The sequence below is a fragment of the Colletotrichum chrysophilum genome (assembly GCF_026319265.1).
Source record: "Colletotrichum chrysophilum strain AFK26 chromosome Unknown scaffold_9, whole genome shotgun sequence".
Classification (NCBI taxonomy): Eukaryota; Fungi; Ascomycota; class Sordariomycetes; order Glomerellales; family Glomerellaceae; genus Colletotrichum; species Colletotrichum chrysophilum.
Genome location: NW_026517296.1, coordinates 121,778 through 143,774, shown reverse-complemented (window position 1 = coordinate 143,774; position 21,997 = coordinate 121,778). Strand labels below are relative to the sequence as shown.

Below are 21,997 nucleotides of genomic sequence, written 5' to 3'. Positions count from 1 at the left end.
AGAAGGGAGATCAGCGGACCTGGGTGATCTTCGAAACTAATGAGTTCCGTCGAGTGCTCCATCACTTCTTCAACACCATGTTCGATCCAGCGTTCCAGCGTTCCAGCGTTCCAGGAGGGGCAGCCAAATAGCCCAGCGACAGAAAGACCCTGGGTGCGTGTTGGGGTGAAGAAGTACCGAGGTACATCTCCCACCTAGTGCTTGCAGAAATAGCAGGCAGGCGGTCGCGGGTAGGTTAGCCTGCTTCCAGGAGCCTTGGTACCCAAGTGGGACCAAAGTCTGCAGCAACAAGTCAGACAGTGACAATGAGGGAGACAGACCTCACCTGCAATACGGCAATTGGTACCGCCGCTTTTAAGATGTCATGACTTGACACCACGCCTCTGCCTGTCCCTACTGCCCATCGGTAGACATTCACTTGGTAAGTTACAGACAACAGAAGCCTTCACTAAGTTCAAGTGCAGTTTTTCCTGTGCATCATCATTGTCAGCAGCAAGTATCAGCATCATGAAGTTACCTTGAGGAAGGAGAAGGCTGGCTTGGTAAAGCGGCGCTGGTCCTTCCTGCCAGACTGCGAACCCGCTCCAGCTGTGGGTTCCGGGGGGTGATTCACCGCGGGCAGAATGCGCTAGTAGGTTACCCGCACTTTCTCCGCAGCGCAGGCAAGGTCCAGCCACCAGACAGGAAGGACCCTTCGATCCCACCTGGCTGTCCATCCACGTTCGCTGCGTCACACCTTGGCTGAGACCTCACCGTCTCCGAGTCATACCGTCTTTTGAGAACTTCAACGTCCTCAACCGAACAACTCGCCACGCCTTACATGCGCCTTTAACGGTTGCCACCTCCCGCTTCTACAACAGCACCTATCGACCTGAACTCACCCAAGAATCCGCAATGGCCTCCAACTAGTCAACTAGACTTCTAGTTGAGATCTATCCAGCCATCACTCGTCGTTAACGACGCCTGACCTTGAATCACCGCCTCAAGCAACCTTTACCTCAGCTTTCAAGATGATCCCGCGTATAGCAACTCGTCATTCCACCTTTGTTCCCGTAATAGCTCATCACAAAACACGCTTATACCCGTATTGGCCTTGTCCATTATCGACATTACGTATATAGAATCCGCCACTGAACCCACCGCCGCCTGAATATCAATCATGGCCTCCGGATCGATATTCACCTTCGAAACTGACCCTCAACGGGTCTCCTCCCCGTGGCTGGCTCCGGAAGAGCTGGGGAGGACACCAAAGTCTCAACCTCCCTCGGAAAATGGGGAACCTCAGCCTGGTCACCTCTCTGACTATGGAGTCACCAAACTGGAAGCAGAGCCTCAGGAGGGACCAACTGAGTACAAGCTTCACCTGCTCCTCCGACCGAGACGGACTTACACTTCGATGAGCACTATTGGCAAGCCGCCTTCCCAGCACCCCAAGACTTCTGCTTCCGCGACGCGACCTGCCAAGGTTATGCCTGCGGCTCTATCTGCATCGAGCCAGAGTCGCCAGGTGCGCCTGCAGCAATTGACGACGCAGCTTCTGTGGAGATTGCAGCAGTCCTGTGCCTACCATGCCTTGAACCCCAAAGACTTGATTGTTCCCAAATTACCTGATGATACGGCCGACTTGAGTCAGGCGTTGACGCCGCAGAAACCGCTCCCGGGACTGGAAGAATCTCGCGGTGCTCTGTACGAGATTGGCGTGGCTGACGACGGAACCCTGGTGGGATTGACAAAGGACGAGATGGATGAGAGTATCACAACTCTTAGGGTGATGGCAGCCACGCTGGGCTGTAGAGTCGAAATTCTTCGTCATGTCATCGTGGGAGAATGCGAGTGGCTGGAAACCTCCGAATTGGTGGACAATGTAGCATCGCAGCCGGCCCAGATTGGACGACAAGCGAGGCTCTGGGTGGTTGAGGCATTGGTGACTCCGGACTTCTCAGCCAAGCATTCTCTTGCAGAAATCCCCGAGAGTGGCCATCGAGAGGTCAAGCAGTCTCCTAGAGCCAACGAGCCTGTTGTGTTACCAAACAGGGGTCGTTCTACGACCGACCAGCTTAGGATAACGCTCACGGGGCCAACAACGTCTGGCAAATCTACTCTTCTGGGGACATTGTCTACTGGAACTCTCGACAATGGGCGTGGGAAGAGTCGTATCAGTCTTTTCAAGCATCGCCATGAGGTTGCCTCCGGCTTGACCAGCTCAGTAGCCCAAGAGCTCATTGGGTACAAGGATCACGCCATCTTCAACTTCTCCCAGGATCATGTCGAATCATGGATTGATATCCACGACAGCGCCGAAAATGGCCGTCTGGTTTTTGTCTCCGACTCTGCCGGGCATCCCCGATACCGTCGCACCATTCTCCGAGGGTTGTTCGGCTGGGCTCCCCAATGGACGGTTCTGTGTTTGGCCGCCGACGACAATGAAGCCAGCTCTACCAAGGATGGTGCCAGCTCGACGGCCAACGAAGTCCTCGGAATCGCAGGCGCAGGTGTAGACCTCGCAAAAGCCCATCTGGAATTGTGCTTAAAACTCAAGACTCCTCTGGTCATTGTCATCACGAAACTTGACCTGGCAACCAAAGCTAGTCTGCAGAGAACTCTAGGACAAGTACTGACACATGTCAAAGAGGCTGGCCGGGTTCCCAAGATCCTGCAACCTGCCGCAGGTGGTGCTCAGGAATGGAGCAGAATTCCCTCGGCAGAGCTCAACAAGGCCCAAGTTCTCACCAACGGAATGGAGCAGAGCGTAGACTTGCTCAAGCACATACCCATCGTCCTTACCAGCGCCGTTAGTGGTGCGGGCATAGGGTTGGCCCATGCCCTCTTGGAGAATCTCCCATTACCACCTGTGCCGACTGCGCATGACTTTGTGGGGATGGCCCTGAACCCGGAGCAGCCTTCCTGTCTATTCCACGTCGACGACACCTTTAGTCTACCTGCGTCCTATGCCTCTCTTGCTGAGAATCCCAACCAGAATGACACTGGAACTGTAGTGTCGGGTTATTTGAGATTCGGAAAGCTCTCCGTGGGGGACGCCATCGTGGTTGGGCCATTTCCTTCGGGCGATGACGACTTCAAGGGCATGACACCAGAGGATAGGCCCTCTCCAGGTAACTACGGCTTGTCAATATCCCACCCCTCTTCCGCAGAGCTGGCCAAGATCGCGATACGTAACACGGTCGCGGCCTCGACTATTAAGGGAGAATGGCACAAGGCGAAGATTGTCAGCATCCGCAACCTGAGGCTTCCGGTTAACACCCTTGAAGCCGGCCAAGTTGGCACCATTGGGATCGTTCTGGATATGCCGCCCGAGAGCCTCACAGAGGGTGATTTTGAGCGGCTGTCGAGTGCACCTCGCATCAGGAAAGGCATGGTCCTGGCAATCCCATCAAAGCACATGGTGGATACAGGAATGTCTCTCCAGGCCGCGAGTGGACTGACAGCGTTATTCCAAGAGCCAAACACGGCGTTCCTGACGTATGGATCTCTAGTAAATCTCTATGTTGGAAGCATACGAGCAGCCGCCAGAGTCATGGGAGTGTCAAGAGTGCGCCACGAGCAGGCCATGAAATCAGCCGATGACGGGGAAGACATTTTCAACATGAACGATCACGATGAGTCCATGACAAACTCGGAACTCGTTGGGGGCGTCCAGGTAACATTGGAGTTGCTGACTAGCCGGGAGTGGGTTGAGATGGGTTCACAAATCTTGCTCCTCGAAGGTGGCCGCAATGATAAGTCTGGGCTTGAAGGATTCGTCGGAACTGTGGTGGAGATTGTTGACTGATTCGCGAGCGACAAGCGTTGGTTTTGATTATTGGATTTCGCCGTAAGAGCGTTGTACTTTTGTTTACTGCGTCATGCTAGCTTTGATTTCGTCTTCGTCGATTTCTTTTCTCATTATCGATGTATTCTTTCCTCTCTGTAGTTTTATTCCAGCAATAGACGGCTTCCTGTAAACGCCCAGACGCCAACCACTCCCACACTTCACGATGCCGTCATCATGCCCTTACAAGGCCATAGAAGAGTGTCCAGGTCAGGATGAAACCCGGGAGCCCAGCAAACAATCCACCGGTCCAGAACTCGAAAGGCCCCCGGAAGTACCGGCTAGTGCTGAGGAACGGAAGTCCTGCAGCAGTCGATTGCGGCGCGATGTGGAAGACGTAGACGAGGAGGACGGTGAGAAACGAGAAGAGGATGTAAAAGAGGAAGCCGCTGTAGGATTCGAGCCCGAGGATGCCGGCGGCGACGCCGAACAGGGACGCTGTGAGACTTTGCAGATTTGACAGGGCCTTGCGTGCGTGGAAGCAGAGAGTTAGCAAAAAGTCGCAACAGCCACAGAGCACGCCCATTTATCCATCCATCCAACCCGCCTCGGGGAAGCTTGTATCCCACCTTTGTGTTGTGCATCACGGACTCCTGCACGATCGGAGAGATTTGGTAGTCGCGTTCGGTCGGCATGGCTGCGGTTGTTGCGTGCGGGATTGCAGCTTCGCTTGGGGGTTTGGTTCGTCTGGGGCGACACCGGGATTGGGGATTCGCGATCGTGCTGCCGTCGTCGTGATGTTTGCCTTTCTCGACGTGGTAGAGCTGTGCTTCAGCTAGGCGGGCAAGATTAGGTAATGCGCCTAACGGCCATCTAACTCAATTCGCCTACCCGACGGGGGCTTCAGACGGGCCCGACCTGGATTCCGGATTCCGGTGTAACAATGTTCCTACCTGCGTTAGCGCCAGGGGCCCCCCAGTTCGGTCTCGGCTCCGCCCCGTGTCGTCCCATGTACCAAATTTAAAAACCATGCAAATAATACCACGTTAATAAAGTACGTGGTACATACGGGATGCGCGGCGCGGCGTGCTCTCTTCACCGTTCGCTTCGTTGGCTGGGTCGATCATCTGCAGTCACCCCACTGACAGGAGCGTCTTGAATGACACCAATGGTCAACAGCGACAGAGGACAACAGAGAGGACATTTAAAATGACGACTGCGGAGACGGTAACATAAAGTACATATCAATAACTAATAACAGAAAGGATGACTGCGGTGACGATCGAACGTATCACAGAGTAAGACAGAGAGAGAAAGTAGGTAGCTCGTAGCTAACGGGTCTAGTCGCTAGCCCCGACTCATCCCTTTGACCCCAAGAAAGTGGCTGTAAGTAAGGTCCATTCTCCCCTGGTAAAAAGACCAACGGTCTCTATGTAGTGCGTTATTGATCGGATTCCCCTGCAAATATTATTGGGCGGTTGATATAGACTAAACTCGTCCTCTGGGAGTCAGGTGAAGATGGCTCGTGGCCATCGGTGTCGGTTTCTCAGAGAGTGAGTGAGAGTAAGGTGGATGTCGTTAAGATCCACCCCACTGAAGACCCCAAAAACAGCGACTTACCCCTTGCACGTTAATCGGTTACAGGGGTGCGGGATCCTTCCCCATTCGCGAGTGGCAGCAGGTCACTTTGGTCACTGGCAGGTCGGCGCTTTGGGAGCACGAGCAGTGTTCCAACTCTCCCTTCCCACCCCCCCTGTGCAACACACTCCGCAATCACACTACGTATCCTACACGAACCGTATATATCCCCGAGGCACCGTCCATACACTCATTGCACATGTTTTGCGTCTCCCACTTGAGGTTGTCCATGGTTTCTGTTTGCAACTGCCCCTCTTTTCCTTTCCGTCACGATTCCACGACACTGCGGCAACACGACTACTGAAGAGCGCGACCGCAGATGGCCGTGTTGCTTGCAAGTGCCTTGTCGAAACGAAACTTGTCGCCAGGTCGCTAGATGGAGCCCGTTGTGTTCGACCAGTCGCCGCTCGCCGAGTACCTTCGTGGTGAGTCCAGTCCCCGCGAAGAAACCGCGCCCCAAGTGCTCGTTAGAACTGCGACTGACGATGTGCGCGCGACAGATGAAGGCGAAAACGAGCAGGCAGATTGGGCGCACGAGGATCCTCCAAACTACGACTTGTCACCTCCCTCGAGCCCAGAATTCGCGCCGACAGGTCGGCCCATGGTCAGGTCGAGATTCCGCAACAACCCTCTACAGATAAATATTCCGACCAAGTCCTCGACCGATAAGTCCTACAGAAAGAGCTACTCTGTGCGCAACACCGAAATCCCCTTTCCGTGTCACATGGGGAAATTACTGACTGGTGTTGTGTGTCCTCTTTCAGATTGCGGTAGCGTCTAGGATTGACCGAGCCGACAACTCCAAATTCCTCGAGCAATTTCGCTATACCATTATCGCATCCCAGCTATTGAGTGGACACTCAATATTATCCCAGCACCATGCACCATCCCGGCCTGCCAACCCTCCGATTGACGGCAATTCGACCGACAAGTTGCTGGACTCAACAGGCGCTGTCGCAGCGGTCTTGGGCGCCTTGGCTTTGGCCGTCACGATCAAAAGGCTCGCAGGTTCAGGAACTTGGAACAAGAAATGGGTTGCGGTAGTTCTGTTTGTAGCCGTGATCGCTGCAGGGATCGTCCATGTGTTTATGCGGAGGCAGTGGTTGAGGTATAGACGGCTGCAAGCACTGTCAGAGGTCACTGCGTTTGTTTCAAACTCTCAGGAATTCGACAGCGCGACTGGCGCGGCCGTCGCATTGGTACAAGAGGTGGAACTTGTGTCCAGAGGCTACCGTCTGTAAGTTTGGTTTTTTCCCTGATTTTTCCGACGATGATGGAGAAAAAAGGCTTGTATGCGCTGACACATGGTTTAGGAGTGCGCCACTGCCGCCCATCAGTCGCATCGAAGACCGCTCACAGACTCGAAAGTGCGTGCGCCTGCGCAAAGCCTTGAAGGCTTGCTTTGCAGATGTCATTGCAGCCTACGATCAGACCATGCTTGTGGTCAAGGGGTTCTCGGAGCAGCTCGACCTGGAAAAGTACTACGATATTTACGATATAAGCGACTTCGACATGTCGGATGCCAAATTGGGGTTCAAGGAAAATGAGTTTGACGACCCCGAGTCCCTGCGGACGCTCAAGATTCTCGCCGCACGGTTCCACACCATCCGTAAGATGTTTTTGTGTGCGCTACTGGCCTTGGACGCAAGTGGTGATAGCAGCGACCTGCTGAGGTGGACAACTACTGTCGAAGCGGTGCGCACGCTCAACACGGTTACACAGACTGCGTTCGAGAGGCTGAGGAGACTTTTGAGTGAGGAAGAGTGTAAGTTGTCGGCAGCCATTATCTGACCACCAAATGCTAACATTCCCGAAGCATTCCCGGCACCGCCAACTCCAAAGATGCCCCTGACACCCGGCAGGGAGAGATGGAGATCACAATTGCGCAAGCTTAACTCCCTATCCAGTGGGATCCGCGGTCTTCAAGCGAAGTTGACACTGCTTCGAGAGGAGTCGGACCGCAGTCTCAACGAATCCGACGACATTTCTGAGCTTGGTTCCGATCTCATGGCTCAGTACGAATCTATTGGCGCGGACTTGAAGATCCTGATGCAGGCTTGGGAGGAAGGCAAAGCAGCCCTTGCAGTGGGCATTGACCGGAATGAGAAGAGGCTCTCGTCCATGAGCACCTTGCTGTCTCCTGCGAGCTCGCTCAGCGGGCTTACAACTGTGGAAGAAGGAGGCGCCGCTGAAGCTTTGAAGGCGCTCAACGGAGAGTCGCCGTCCAGTTTAGACTTCAGCAGCACAGGCGAACTTGACACGGAAGAAATCTTTGAGGCTGTCGCCCTGCCACGGCCGAAAAGTCTGCTCACTAGAGAGGAACGCATCATCAAGATGAGGGAAGATCGAGAAAAGCGAGAATCACTCAGAGAAAAAGCGGATGCAAACAGGGGCATGCTCAAGGAGCTCGAGATGGTCATCAACCTTCGACCCCGCCCTCGCGCAGGGACCAATCCGTCACGCATCGTTTCGATGTGACGAGAACATGATAATTAACGACAGACAATGGGCGTTTTGGAACAGGAAACCAACTAATCGTACAGTCATTTTTGCCTTATTTTCCTTTTATTGTTTGATACTTAATTCGCGCAGACACTCTCGTTTTGCCGACTGCATATAGAAGGGGCCATGGAACTCAGGGACAGGAGGCATCGTTCACTGAAATCATTCATTTGTACTTTATGACGACGTTGATGTCAGGCTCTTCAGCGAGCCCAAAACTGTACAGACTACCTAGTATCTCAAGATAATTGAAAAGTGTCGAATGAATAACCAACTGCACTTGTGACCAGTTGCCAAACGCACTTTCATTGTTGTTGCCAATGTTTTGTCTCAAATGTATTAGACAAAGGACTCCAGTTGGCAGGGTAAAGGAAAGGGGCCACGATTCAGGGGAATCTCAAGCCCCTGAGCATGGAGTCTGCTGGAAGTCCGGTGAGCCCGGGCCAGTTTCCTCAGAGAGGTCAAGCGTGCCTAGCAGCTTACCTATCAGCTCCAGGCTGCCTTACGTCGGTGGAAGGCGCACGTGCCACCATCAATCATTGATTCTTCCTGCCCCGCGCGCGTTAGATTGGCGTCGAGCCCTACTGAAGGCTGGACGCGTCTCCCCTCCACTCCAGCCCACCACGACCACGCGCTACGTGTCTGCCCATTAAAGTGCTTCGCGACTTCTCCTTCTTAACCATCACCTCGACTACTCAACTTTTTTGCCAAAGCTCACGATCAATCTTTGCGCTTCGTCGTACATTTCCTTGATTTTCCAGATACCCCATCTCCTCTTTTTCCACGCAAATAATCAGCCAGTACGTTCTGTTCTACCCTTTCGCTCACCGTTTTTTTTTGTCTCATGCGGAGTTGTGGAACACAGCTAACATTGTGCAGAAATGCTTGAAGCCAGACTCGACCAGGCCGACATCCTCAAGAAGGTGGTTGAATCCATCAGAGAGCTTGTCCAGGACTGCAACTTCGACTGCAATGACTCCGGCATCATGCTGCAGGCCATGGACAACTCGCACGTCGCGCTCGTGTCCATGGCCCTCAAGACCGAGGCCTTCTCCCCCTACCGCTGCGACCGCAACATTGCGCTTGGCCTCAACCTCGCCTCTCTGCAGAAGGTTCTCCGTGCCGCCCAGGGCGAGGATGTCCTGACGCTCAAGGCCGAGGACGCCCCTGACAGCCTCAACATTGTCTTCGAGAGCTCGGAGCACGACCGCATCAGCGAGTACGACCTCAAGCTGATGGATATCGACCAAGAGCACCTTGGTATTCCCGAGACGGAGTACGCCGCCACCATCACCATGCCCAGCTCCGAATTCAAGCGTATTTGCGGAGATCTGCAGGCCATGAGCGAGTCTGGTGAGTAGTCGACGTGCCGGCAATTAATCTGGACAAGAACTGATGAATCTGCCTACAGTGACGATCGACGCGAGCAAGGACGGTGTCAAGTTTGCCTGCACGGGCGATATTGGTAACGGATCTGTCACCCTCCGCAGCCACACCAACGTCGACAAGCCCGAGCTGAACGTCGACATTGAGCTTACCGAGCCCGTCTCCCTGACCTTCTCCCTCAAGTACCTCGTCAACTTCTGCAAGGCCGCCGCCATGTCCAAGCAGGTCAAGATCTGCCTGTCCAACGAGGTCCCTCTGCTGGTTGAGTACACTTTGGTGGGCCAGAGCTACCTGCGCTTCTACCTGGCGCCGAAGGTACGTCATTCTCAACAACGCTTTTGGAATACAAATGCTAATCAGGCTACAGATTGGTGACGAGGAGTAAATTGGCGATTGACGACGGCATGAAGATTTTAATGCGGGCGTTGCACGGAATCAGAGACAGGCATTGGTGCCTGCTCATGCACTCTGGATTGACTTTTTGCATGTTCTAGAGACTCTTGCGGAATATGCTGGTAGACGAAGGGCAAAAGCATCTTTGGGACCACGAACAATAATGAGATTACCGTTTCTGCGTATACAATTGCATGACTCCAACTGTGCTTCTGTTGACAGTGGATTGACCTTTGAGACGACGACCAGCCGCCAGCTGGCAGCAGCTGCAGACTGCCTTCATGTCTGCCGACATTCCAAACATGTCCTAGTGCGGGGTTCTTCGGCGCCCTTTTGGCGGGGTCATTTTCCATTCAGACGGGACCCTTGAAAAATATCGGATTGGACGGTGCGGAACGTCATACCGTGAGAGTCAGAGGCTAGAAGAACCTGGAACCGCCTTACATCGGTCCAAGTCTAATCTCACTTAGTCACTTTTACGGCCAACTACAGATACGGCTCGAAAATCTCGTAGATACTGGGAATTCCACTGATAATCGACCCCGCCTCTATTTGCGTTTTCCCCATTTGACTCGTAGAGCGCCTCTTTCGATCTGTTCACTCATATCTTTCGTTATACCCCTTTACTCTGGGTTGAAACTGTTCATTGCCGCGCATCGGCCGCTCTCCCGATATCTCATCCCCACCGCCGAGATCCGGAGGTGCATTGTGATATCTGAGATCTGCGCCGAATCATAGAAGACCTAGAAACACACACATAGAACAGTCATTGGTTCTCGGGATAGTCTTTGTTTTTAGGCTTTCAAAATGGCACCAGACCTTCCCATTCCCGATACGCGCGTCCTTGCCGTCGCTAGTCATGTGAGGCGCTCATCACTCCCCGATCTCTCTCATGCCGCATATAGGGTGACTGACTTATGATCCAAGGTCGTATCTGGGTGAGTCGCTGCAGACCCAACCTAGCGCATCAGCGAGGAGTTAATGCGCGCTGACACACAACATGCAGAAACGTGGGAAACAAGATCGCTGTCTTCACGCTGCAGTCGTTAGGTTGCGACGTCGCGGCCCTCAACACTGTCCAGTTCAGTCTGTTCACCCCCTTTCTCCAACTTGCCTGTGTATGTGTGTCACGCAGCTAACAATGAGCGGGGACGATAAGGCAACCACACCGGCTACCGCCAATGGAAAGGGACAAAGGTCTCGGCGAAGGAGATCCGCGACCTGTTCGAGGGCCTGAAGCAGTCATACCTGGATGACTTTGACATGATGCTCTCGGGTTACATCCCCGGCGCGGAGGCGGTCATGGCCGTCGGCGACATCGCCAAGGAGCTCAAGGCGAAATCCAGCGACGGCAGCTTCTTCTGGGTTCTGGACCCCGTGATGGGCGACAACGGCAAACTCTACGTCGCCGAGGAGGTGGTGCCCGCATACCAGAGTCTCGTGGAGCACGCGGACCTGATCCTGCCGAACCAGTTTGAGGCCGAGTGAGTTTCGTGCTTTCCCCCGTGATGTGAGAGATTACGTGTATTGATACCTGCAAAAAGGCTGCTCTCCGGCGTCAAAATCACAGACATGAACTCCCTCCAGTCCGCCATCCACGCGCTGCACAGCAAATTCCGCATCCCGCACGTCGTCATCACTTCGGTCAGCCTCGCCGCGCCAGACCACCCGCCCTCGCACCTGTCCGTCGTGGGCTCCAGCATGGACCCGTCGACGGGCGCGCCCCGCCTCTTCAAGATCGTTTTCCCGGCCATCGACGCCTACTTCTCGGGCACGGGCGACATGTTCGCGGCGCTGATGACGGTGCGCATGCGCGAGGCCGTGATCGCCGCTGGCAGCCAGCTGCAGAAGACCAGGTCGTGGCTGAGCGGGCCCGAGGTCGACGCGCTGGACCTGCCGCTGGCGAGGGCGGCGGAGATGGTGCTTGCGAGCATGCATGAGGTGCTCACGCAGACGGCGCGGGGCATGCAGGAGGCTGTGGGGGCCGCGGCGGCGGAGGTCTCGACGGAGGAGGAGAAGAAGAAGCTGCATCTGCTCAAGAGCAAGAGCGCGGAGCTGAAGCTGGTGAGGAACTTGGCGTGCTTGAGGGACCCGGTCGTGAGTTTCCGGGCGAAGAAGTTGTAGGTGTTGGCGGGGAAAGAGGTAGATGTTCCTTATACAGAATGGGGGTTTTAGTTCACCTGCATGTGCGGCGTGGTTGGGATAGATTTAAAGGCATTATGGTCGTAGCATTGTCATCATTCATATATTGTTCAGTCGGGTTTACCCCTTTCTATAAGCTTTCCCCATCCGGTGCGTGACGGTGGGTGCGGTATGTCCCACGGTGCTCTCTTTCGAGTCTAGCCTGCCTCTTTTATATCCTCATCCCGCCATGCTCCATTTTCCTCTCTTCCATTTTATATCGGGGTAGTAGGTTTGTATCTACTGCAGAGCAACGCCAGTGCTGCCGAAGCCGCCGGCGCCGCGCACGCTCTCCTCGAGCTCCTGGACCTCGACGATTTCGGGGGTGAAGATGCGCTCGACGACGAGCTGGGCGATACGATCGCCCTCGGCGACCTCGAAGTCGGAGTCGGCGTGGTTGAAGAGGAGGACCTTGACCTCGCCGCGGTAGTCCGCGTCGATGACGCCGGCGCCGGTGTCGATGAAGTTCTTCGAGGCGAGACCGGAGCGAGGGGCAACGCGGCCGTCTGTTGTAGGGGATGTCTAATTAGATTCTTCTGCCGGGATACCAATCTTTCTCGAAGTTCAGTTACGTACAGGTGCCGGCCGGGACGGAGATGGCAATGTCGGTGCTGACGAGGGCCTTGCCACGCGCCGGGATGATGGTTGGCTTCGCGGCATAGAGGTCGTAGCCGGCGGCGTAGAGGCTGCCGCGGGTAGGCAGGCGAGCCTTGTCCGAGAGCTTCTTGACCTGGAGGGGCGGGCAGGGCTCCATGGCGGCGGGGACGGGTGCGTCGTCGGAGGCGGTCTTTACTCGCTTTGCGGGAGGGTCAGAGGGCTGAGCAGGCGCGGCGACAGGTTCAGCAGAGGTCATTATGGTAGTTGGGCGTTTTGGGAGTCGTTTCTCGCGAGGATTTTGGGAAGAGAAAGTTTACCGTTGTTTGAAGGGTCGTCTTGCGGTCAAGCGGGGGACGATTAAGGCGGTGGCAGTAATAGCTTGAGGACCCTGGGCACCTTAGGTAAAGCTTGGTGTGGGCTCTCACAATGGCGGTGTCGCGACGACGCGTAAAGACGCGGGTGAGGAATTGGCCAATCATAGCGGGTCCCCTAATTGAGCTCATCGCCTTGCCATTAAAGCGAGCCGACAGCTGCCATCCTTGGACAACGGTTGTTTGTTTCTGACGACAATTTACGATGATCCATTATGGTCTCATCAGAGCCTCAAGGTAGCGCCGTCAACCGCTGCGAGTCACTCTTTCCGCCCCAAAGTTTGTTCAACTTTGAAGGTTTGCATTGTTCAGCGCCAAACTGTGTTGCCCAACGCATACGTGCCAAGTTTCTCATTTCTACACCAAACGCTTTTCCGTGCAATTCAGATCTGTACCTAGATCCGCAGGGACGTGCAGAGTCAAAATGGCATGCACTGTGGTGCAAAACTCCGCAACGAGCCCGCACTGTGACAAACAGAGCTTCATCATGGCCAGGTGGAAAATAGCGTCCTGACTCGGCGGGCTTGACGCTTAACATCAGGAGCTTTTCTCTGACATTGAAGGACCCAAGATGGACATGCCATTGCCAAAATCTCAGTTTGATTGCCGGTTGCTCACCCTCCCCACACGGGGGATCTGCACCGCGGGTACGCGGCATGCCGGGTCCTCCTAGTCGTCTAGTTCTCTTCCAAAATCAATCAGCTTGAGCCTCGTGGCATCTCTGGGGTGGAACTGTGCGACCTTGGACCGCACCAGAAACCGCGCCGCTGCCGTCTCCTTTGGTAACTTGACGTAAGATGCCGTGCTATCGCCTCCCGCTTCCACAAGCTGGTTCAAAAGTTGCTCTGTAAGCTCGCGCATCTCGCGTCCGGCAGCTGCTGCTTCGTCGACTTCGCCGCGCTGGTCTCTGCCATCCTCCTGAGGTAAACCCCATACTTCCTCAAGCCGTCTTTGTCGCTTGTCCTCGTCTGGCTTGGACTTGACCTTCATTGGCCGACCCTGGGCATTGAAACCCGCAACGAGTTGATCCGAGTCGATCTCCATCATGTCGCCTACGACTGGGCCGCCGAGGTCTTCCGCCGCTAGCTGTGCCGCAAGGTGATCATCAATGAACTTCCTGAGAGCCTTGAGAAGTTTGGACGTCTCCTTGTCGTAACGCCTCTTCTTTTGCTTCAGTTCATCCAGTCTTTCCCTGGCCGCCTGTGCGGGCGTTAATTCCATCCGAGATTCGGCGTCATCTTCTAGCGATTGGATGCGGTTCTCTAAGCTTTGCTGCAGCAGCTTCTGATCAGCCAAATTTGCCTGTTCACTTTCAAGCCTGCGTTTGGCTTGCTCGAGTGATGCCCACTGACTGGCCAGATACGCTCGGGACTCGGCGACAGTCTGATGTGTCTTTCGTAGGGCCAAGAGCGCGGGCAAGACTGATGCCGAGGAAGGGACGAATGGTGGTGTTGCAGCAACCTTCTCAAAAGCCCCCTTCATGACTTCATAGCTGTCTTTCCCTGTGCCAGGCGCGGTCTGCGACGGTCTCCCATTTTGCTGAAGCTAATGTGCCATTAGCTGGAGGTGAACTTGTGTTCGGTGTAGACGGCATACCTTGGCAAGCTCCTCCCGGTGTTGCTGAATCTTTTCTTGGAGTTCCTGCAAGCTCTGTTCCAGACTCAAAGTATACCTATCGTCTCCAGGCCGAGGAGAAGAGTCCGCCATGCGGGGCGCTTTGATGGTGCGTCCCAAGATCTCTCCGGTCAGTTGGATAAGATAGCCCAGACCCTTGAATAGTCCAAACGATCTGATATTTTGGCGACACGGTGCCAATATGAGCCAGGAGGTTGCACGCGACTTTCAGAGGGTGCCCCAGAAGAAACGAAACAGTTTAAGCAACGGCAGCACGCGACGAAATCAAGCCGTCCCAAAGCACACGGTCCGTCGGGGTTGCATCCAGGTCCAATGGGAATGGGAATCTGATAGAACCCCTGTCGGAGAAAACAAGGCGTGCTCAGGCTTCAGACCGGGCGCTAGATCCTCTCTGACTGTTTCAAAGGAGGTGTCACTGTGTGTCGGGTGTTATCGAGATTTCCGGGGGACAGGCAGGGCCGGCGCGAAGAGACGGCACGGATGATGCACTGTCTGTCTAGCTGTCTGTCGCGGTCTGCCACGCTGACAAGTGACACCGACGGGGTAGATTCCGTAGAGGGAGTCTGCCAGAAGAGAGAAAAAGCAGCCTGACGTCGGTGTTGGAACTGCGGTGGCTGAGATCGGCGTGGTCTCGGGGTAGGACGGATGGCAAAGACGCGATTCTGCTATTGGAGTGTATGCGCGTAGGCTCGGTAATCAGTAATGAAAAGGTGCTCGCGCGCAAACGAAGCACCGTTGAGGTTACAGCCAGCGTTGGTGCTGGAATATCAAATGCAGGGCGAGCATCGCACGTAAAGCGGGCAGGCAAGTTGCACTCGCACCGCCTGAGGATGGGGGACTGGGGCTTAGCGACACACTTTTCGCGGTCATGTTGCGGGAGGCAAGCGTCAAACACACTGTGCGGCTCGCCGCTTCTGTCCAATCAAACAATGCGCTGCAGGAACACCAAGTGGCCAAACGCGATTGGGGGCCCCGGGAAACAAGCACCCCCCATGCAGCTTAATCTGCCGGAGCAAATCACTCACACTGCTACTGTGTGGCTCTTGCTCAGAAAGGTGGGCAGTGGGGAAGACGGCGGGTGGACCGTGCGTCCGTGCCGGCTACTGTGCTGGGCTGCGCTGAGTTGGGAGGCAATCGCAGCCAACAACCGTGAGGGCCTTCCACTGCTGGCTGCCCGCTGGCAGTGAGGTGGTATCCGTACTGACACGGCGTACTGGGCAAGGCAGGGCAGGCACACTGGCAGTGGCACCTGCGTCCGCGCCTGAGGTGTGAGGTGTGCGCACCTGGCTGCTGCGTACGCATTAGGCCGATCTTTTTTCTACGAGGTTTCAGCAATATCTTGCCCTCGCCCATTCCCAAACCTCTTCGAGACATCCGGACCCCCTTCCAACTCATCTGTTTGCACAGGTTTCCTTCCCATCTCTTTTAATCGCCGCAGCCCGCTTCCCCCGTCCCGTCCGCTCTGTTCTAGCTGAACATCATCTGGTGGGTTGTATTTTCGTGGGCGCATCGCATCGGATTTCCGCTCTCCCCTCACGTGTCGTGTCGCCTCCAAGCTTGCTTGCTCTGACCCGACCGTCGGCGCGTCGCCAGCATCAGCAAACTGCTTGAAGCACCGTCCAGTGAAGAGACATTTCATCGCAGAACTGGTCATCAAAGCTCTGCTTGGAGACTTGACAAGCCGTCGCAACTCATTGCAGCTTCAGTTCCCCCTGCCTTGCAGCTTGGACTGTTCGTTTGACGGAGAAAGGTTTGAGCTTCTGCATCCGAATCGCCTCCTACATACAGCCTTTGTCTACCATCAGCTCTCTTCCCCTCCCGCCTTCTACCTCTCTTTTCCATCATCACCTCTTCCTGTCCGCCTCGCTGCTTCCCCGCCGCGCCTTCCCTCCGCTTGACCTGAGTTTCTCTGCGATTCTCACGATTTCGGAAGCTACCACGACCCTGATAGGATAGGAGTCATCCTGAATCCACCACCCCGACCTACCTCAACTTCACGATCCTCTGCCCTACGACCTCTATCCTCCTCGAGCACAGCCACTTCACGAAGAAAAAAAAAAACGGTTTCTTTTGAACCCGACCCCGACCACGCCACTACACCAGCCCGTTTTCCTTTGAAAACTTCTGTGGTGTAGATAGTCGAATACAAGCTCTTCTAGAACCAAAAGACGGAATCGCGAAAACTTGTGTGAGACATTAACAACTAGCCCATCATGTCCGCGTCACCCACTCAACCCTCAAACTCGGCCAAGCGCCCTCTTGAGGAGACTTCTTCTCCCTCGCGCAGCAACGACCAGCCGGACGCGAAACGGCCTGCCTTGGACAAGATTCTGAAGAGCGATGAGGAGATCGAGATGGCCCAGCCCATTGACGGGCTCGATGCCGGTATCGAAACACCGAGCGCAAACGGCGCTGAAAAGACAAACGGCGAGAAGGCCAAGTCTGATCAGGCTGACTCCGAGAGCACCGAGACGAAGCCCATCCAAAGCTCTGTCGCTGGCGCTGTTCCTGCGACTCCCTCCGCCTCCGCGAGTCACGATGAGCGAGACTGGATCCACATTCGCGCTGTTATTTCCAGCCCGGAAGCTGCCACCGTCATCGGAAAGGGCGGAGAGAACGTCTCCAACATTCGCAAGATGTCGGGTGCCAAGTGCACTGTCAGCGACTACCAGAAGGGAGCCGTCGAGCGCATCTTGACCGTCAGCGGTGTCGTCGATGCTGCTGCAAAGGTCCGTTGTCGCATCCTGTCTACCTTCACTGGGCCCATTTGCTAATTGAGAAATAGGCCTTCGGTTTGATTATCCGCACCCTAAACAACGAGCCGCTAGCTGAGCCATCCAGCGCCCAGTCAAAGACGTACCCTCTTCGTTTGCTCATTCCGCATATCTTGATTGGTTCCATTATTGGAAAGGGTGGTGCGCGAATCCGTGAGATTCAAGAGGCCTCTGGAGCTAGGCTTAACGCTTCTGACTCTTGCTTGCCTCTCTCCACCGAGCGCTCTCTGGTGGTCATGGGTGTTGCTGATGCTGTTCACATCGCGACTTACTATGTCGGTAGCACTCTCCTGGAGCAGTTGAACGACCGTTTCGGTGGTCCAGCCGCGTCCGCGTACGCCACGCGAAGTGGAGGACCTGCCGGCATTGTTCCTGGCGGTATGCAGGTCGTCCCGTACTGCCCGCAGCCGACCACCGGCAACTACGGTAACCGTGAAAACTACAACCGGAGACACGATGCCCGCGCTCAGCACCATCTTCCTGCCGCTCCCTACGCGCAGCCTTACCCAGGCCACCACGCCGCTCAGCCGAACCCAGCCATGCCCATCCACTACGGTGCGGCGCAAGCCGGCGGCTACGGCGCCGCTGCCCCTATGCAGCCTCACGCTGGCGCCGCTGTTCCTCAGCCTCACGGCGCTCACCCGGCTCAGCCTATGCACGGCGGAGCTATGCCCGGCGCTCCCCTGACCCAGCAGATCTACATCCCCAACGACATGGTCGGTGCCATCATCGGCAAGGGAGGTCAGAAGATCAACGAAATACGCCAGATCAGCGGCAGTGTCATTAAGATCAACGAGCCGCAGGACAACAGCAATGAGCGACTGGTCACCATCACTGGAACGGAGGAGTGCAATCGTATGGCGCTGTACATGCTATATTCTCGTCTTGGTTAGTATTTTACGGCTCGAAAGTCCGCTTGGGCGAAATCGCTAACACCCCTCGCAGAATCGGAAAAACACCGCATTTAACGTTGACGACGTTTATGACTTACTGACTCACAATTTTAGTTCGGCAAAACAAAACTACGGGCGGATCTGGTACAGTTTCTTTTCTTCACGCGAAACATCATCGCCGCGCTTGGGGGAATATCGGATTGGTCTCCGGCGTTGTCACCGTCGCGAGGCCCCAGTTAGGACGGGGACGGATATTGATCAACGTGATCTGATCAAAGGTGCTTTTAGAGGAGGTACTACTTTTAATAGTGCACTACTCTCTTTTACTTCAACACTCTCCAGCACATCTTGACTCCCTGCCCAAATTTGCACAATCACCATCGCGCGCCCCATCCATCGTCGCCCTACCATCCACTCCGCCTTGCATACCCAGCCCTGTGGACATGACAGCCTCTTAGCCTCTCGAACCTTAGACTCTTCCGTGACCCCGCTCAATATCGTCCCAAGCCTGCCTGCCACCAGCCTTCGAGCTCCTGCCTAGCCTAGCCCTCTTTCCTATGTCTGCGGCCCATCATGTGCGCTAGCCTCCCTTGAGGCGCAGTACCATGCTCACCCATTCCTTGCCCGCGTTTTGGCGGAGGAGAACAGTGTTGGATGGCCCGGACGAGGGTCCTTGATCCTGAGGTCTTCCGAGTTTGCTAACATGATCGTTCTAGGGATCCGACGATTCATCGCGAGGGCTACGAGTGTGGCGGCGGGAGGTTCACGGCGAAAGGACAAAACTTCAGTTGAGTGGACTACAATCTCTTCTACAGCTAACCACCCACAGTAGCCGTTTTTCCGAAAACAGCTGGCATAAACGCCTTACTTTCTTTTACGCCTCGTAGTTCCGCGGCAAGATTTTAAGGACGAGAGAGGTTCCGCTTTGATGCTGGCCATGGCACGAAGGCTACTCATACGGAGGTCGCTTTGCAAGTTTCAAGAGAGCGCTTGTCTTTCGTGATGGCACCCACTATACGGGTCACGTAGCTCTGTCGTGTGATTATAATTTTAATGCTAGTTTGTAGTGTCAATATTAGGATTCATAGACCATCGTAACCACCCAATCTTGGTCGTTCTCCGCCGGTTCCCCTGAATGCCTTGAGCTTCCTCCATTCAGATTTGCTTGAGATTCACGTGGAACTGCACAACGTTAGCAATCCCGAACTCGCCGTAACAACCACTCAGTGCCCCGACTTACCATGGCGATATCCTTACGTCCCGACCTCAATAGATGGATGTTGTCAGAGATTGCTGCCACCGCTGTTAGCCCCCCTTTCCCATACCAGGAATCGAAGAGGGAAGAGAGAAACTTACGTCCAGCCTTGCCCTTGGCTTCAAGATGCGCCTCTTTGCTATCCCACCCAAGTAACAACGTCACCGCAGGCCCCTTCTCGCCCTCAGCCCCGAACGCAAGCGGCGTCGACACCTCGCCGTACGCGTGTCCGTGGAACCCCGCGATCGGAGCCGCCGACAGTCCTCCCGCGAACTCGGCCGTCTTGCCAATGAAGTCGGGCTCGACGCCGTAGGCGACGAAGACCTCGGTGCAGGGCGCGCGCAGGGCCTTCTCCTGCTCGTCCGGGACTAGAGGGGCTTTGTAGAAGACTGGCGCGGGGTCCGTTGCAGCGATGGCTTTGAGGGAGGCGAACCAGGGCGTGTAGGACTCCGAGGAGGCGAAGGCGGAGAAGGCTTCCGGGGAGGCCCAGTTGATCACGAGGAGGTGCCGTGAGGGGTCCTCGAGCTGGGGGCCGGTGAAGAGGGAGGTCACGCCGGGGACGGATTTGAGGGAGGATGTGACGTCGGCCCAGGCTGCAGACGGGGAGGAGGAGGGGTGTTTGAAGGAGAGGAGGATGAATTCTGTGACTGTCATATTTGTCGTGAGTTTGAGGCTGGTGGTTTTGGTTACGAAGGTCTTTGGCGGTGAGGAGGTGAACGAAGGTGATTTGTATTGGGGGTTGAATGGCTATATCTTGACACGAAAGGAGGCTATCACGATACTCGGGCGCAGCTGCACCTTGCGATATTCAATTCTCACCATGTCTAGCAGGTTCTACGGGGTTTCGAGGCGATTCGACCACATCCGTCGATGTTGGGGCGGGTCACGTGGACGCTTTACTCCGCATCGATGGCGAAGCTTCTCGGTATGCGACTGGCTCGCGGTGTTTCACAGCCTCGCGCCACAACGCTTGTTGCGACGCTCAAGCTCCTTTCGTAGTTTTGGAGAAATCTCTTTGGGTGTTCTCCAAATGAGAGTCCGAAGGAGCGATCTGCCTCTACGATCGGCCCAGTGGAGAACATGAGAGTCACCTCCGCTCCGCGCCGCAGACCGGGATTGTCCTCCGGGCCGGTCGACCTCCGCCGGCGTACCGAGCGATTCGGGAGTAGGCGGCGCGCCATCTCTCTCAGCCCTGGGCCAAGGGTTTCATTTCCTCTGATGGCGGCGAAGAGGTGAGCACCAGCTTAATCGAGCGGTAAAACAAAAATACATGGCTTCGCGCTAGGGAAGATGAAGTACCGCGCGGTCATTCCAAGTTCCAACGGGGCGGGACGCTTAGCCTGGACTTTCCCTTGTTAGCCGCCACGAAACGTTTCTCGTCAAGAAGGCGACGCATAATAAGACCGAGAAAAAGCAAGATCACCTCAGACTATAGACCCTCGCGATGTGAGTGAAAAAAAATCCCATGAAGAGAGACGTGATGGTTTGGACGACAACCAGGAAAATAGGCTTAAAAGTACCGTGCTGGCGACAGCGCATCCCATCCTAGCCCGTTTGCTTCTTTCGGGTGCCGGAAAGTGGCTTAGGGCTGGGTCGCATTTTCAATATTTGCTTCTTGTGCATGCGATGGGTGATGCGGGCTGCAGCAGCTGCTGACATGATTGCCGGATTCGTTGGTGTAAATGCGCGAGGCGGCACCTACACACGTATGACCTTGTCGCAACGTTGCGCAATATTGGCATCGTGGCACCGTAAGCGACGACCAAGGTTTCCCCCACGAAGGTAGGCTGGCGCATTCGCAGAAAAGGTTGGGGAGCGATGTATGGCCTCGTGACACAAGATCTCGCGGTGTAGATGCATTGCTGTGCCGCTTGACCGCAGAATGCCGGGAGAAGTTGTCTAGCTCGGCCGTATACGGATAAAGGCGACGCTGACTGCGTTGTAAGAGTCACATAGAGAGAACCAACCCGCCAACCTTTGGCAAGCATGGAAGGGAAGGCCCGAACAAAACGGCATGTCGGGGTTAGGGTTTCTTGCGAATGGCCTCAGCAGAGACTGCTGAGGCCCACCATGACCGAAGCTATTCTTGTCGCCATGCGTTTGGTTTTGCGCTAAAGCCGTTATTGGCTCATGACGTCTTCCGGGCGATCAAGGGGCTTTTGACTTCAGCTTACCCCGTCGTTAATGCCTTCATACGCGGGGACCCACGACTTGCGAGTCGTTTTCATCAAAGAACCGCGAGATTCGCTATCTCGGGTCGTGGATTGTGGGCAATAGAGTTTGGTGTTGAAACTCTGACAGGGAACACTGGCAAAGGGGACCTTGACGACGGATGACCCGAGAAGGCGGACGAGTAGGGTGTGTGGCGGTGGAGGCACAGAAGCCACTGCGATTAATCGGATCAAGGGCTGCGTCAAGAGGCGGAAGAGCACGTCATGGCGATGGCTGATGTCCGTAGTTGAGATATCAGATGAATGGGCGATGAAGGAAGCGAGGGCGAAGGTTGCCGATGTTGAACTTGGCCGAGTGCGGCTTCTGCCCGAGGCCCTGCATGATGCGAAGTGTGCGCCTGGAGAGGCGGGTATTGGGGCTTGCTGGGGCGT

General features: G+C 55.3%; 8 protein-coding genes across 8 annotated transcripts; 5 read left to right on the top strand and 3 right to left on the bottom strand.

Annotated features, from left to right (window-relative positions):
- Positions 1-1,159: 1,159 nt before the first annotated feature.
- On the top strand, positions 1,160-3,790 carry COL26b_001895 (uncharacterized protein; the record flags this gene model as incomplete). The annotated part of the gene is made up of 1 exon (XM_053174831.1): positions 1,160-3,790. The coding sequence occupies one exon, from the start codon at positions 1,160-1,162 to the stop codon at positions 3,788-3,790; it is 2,631 nt and encodes an 876-aa protein (XP_053041126.1).
- A 214-nt stretch (positions 3,791-4,004) lies between these two features.
- COL26b_001894 (uncharacterized protein) lies at positions 4,005-4,464 on the bottom strand (the record flags this gene model as incomplete). The annotated part of the gene is made up of 2 exons (XM_053174830.1): positions 4,005-4,295; positions 4,399-4,464. The coding sequence occupies 2 exons, from the start codon at positions 4,462-4,464 to the stop codon at positions 4,005-4,007; spliced, it is 357 nt and encodes a 118-aa protein (XP_053041125.1).
- Positions 4,465-6,495: 2,031 nt separating this feature from the next.
- On the top strand, positions 6,496-7,885 carry COL26b_001893 (uncharacterized protein; the record flags this gene model as incomplete). Its single annotated transcript, XM_053174829.1, has 3 exons — positions 6,496-6,644; positions 6,721-7,172; positions 7,224-7,885. 3 exons carry the CDS (start codon positions 6,496-6,498, stop codon positions 7,883-7,885), a joined length of 1,263 nt encoding a protein of 420 aa, XP_053041124.1.
- A 905-nt stretch (positions 7,886-8,790) lies between these two features.
- Positions 8,791-9,680, top strand: PCN1 (DNA polymerase delta processivity factor; the record flags this gene model as incomplete). The annotated part of the gene is made up of 3 exons (XM_053174828.1): positions 8,791-9,262; positions 9,321-9,610; positions 9,663-9,680. 3 exons carry the CDS (start codon positions 8,791-8,793, stop codon positions 9,678-9,680), a joined length of 780 nt encoding a protein of 259 aa, XP_053041123.1.
- An 815-nt stretch (positions 9,681-10,495) lies between these two features.
- Positions 10,496-11,812, top strand: COL26b_001891 (uncharacterized protein; the record flags this gene model as incomplete). Its single annotated transcript, XM_053174827.1, has 5 exons — positions 10,496-10,549; positions 10,616-10,626; positions 10,695-10,806; positions 10,886-11,172; positions 11,233-11,812. 5 exons carry the CDS (start codon positions 10,496-10,498, stop codon positions 11,810-11,812), a joined length of 1,044 nt encoding a protein of 347 aa, XP_053041122.1.
- A 1,694-nt stretch (positions 11,813-13,506) lies between these two features.
- Positions 13,507-14,544, bottom strand: COL26b_001890 (uncharacterized protein; the record flags this gene model as incomplete). Its single annotated transcript, XM_053174826.1, has 2 exons — positions 13,507-14,382; positions 14,434-14,544. The coding sequence occupies 2 exons, from the start codon at positions 14,542-14,544 to the stop codon at positions 13,507-13,509; spliced, it is 987 nt and encodes a 328-aa protein (XP_053041121.1).
- A 2,141-nt stretch (positions 14,545-16,685) lies between these two features.
- On the top strand, positions 16,686-18,139 carry COL26b_001889 (uncharacterized protein; the record flags this gene model as incomplete). Its single annotated transcript, XM_053174825.1, has 2 exons — positions 16,686-17,201; positions 17,258-18,139. 2 exons carry the CDS (start codon positions 16,686-16,688, stop codon positions 18,137-18,139), a joined length of 1,398 nt encoding a protein of 465 aa, XP_053041120.1.
- A 1,155-nt stretch (positions 18,140-19,294) lies between these two features.
- COL26b_001888 (uncharacterized protein) lies at positions 19,295-20,048 on the bottom strand (the record flags this gene model as incomplete). Its single annotated transcript, XM_053174824.1, has 3 exons — positions 19,295-19,321; positions 19,380-19,432; positions 19,496-20,048. The coding sequence occupies 3 exons, from the start codon at positions 20,046-20,048 to the stop codon at positions 19,295-19,297; spliced, it is 633 nt and encodes a 210-aa protein (XP_053041119.1).
- Between the last annotated feature and the right edge of the window lie 1,949 nt (positions 20,049-21,997).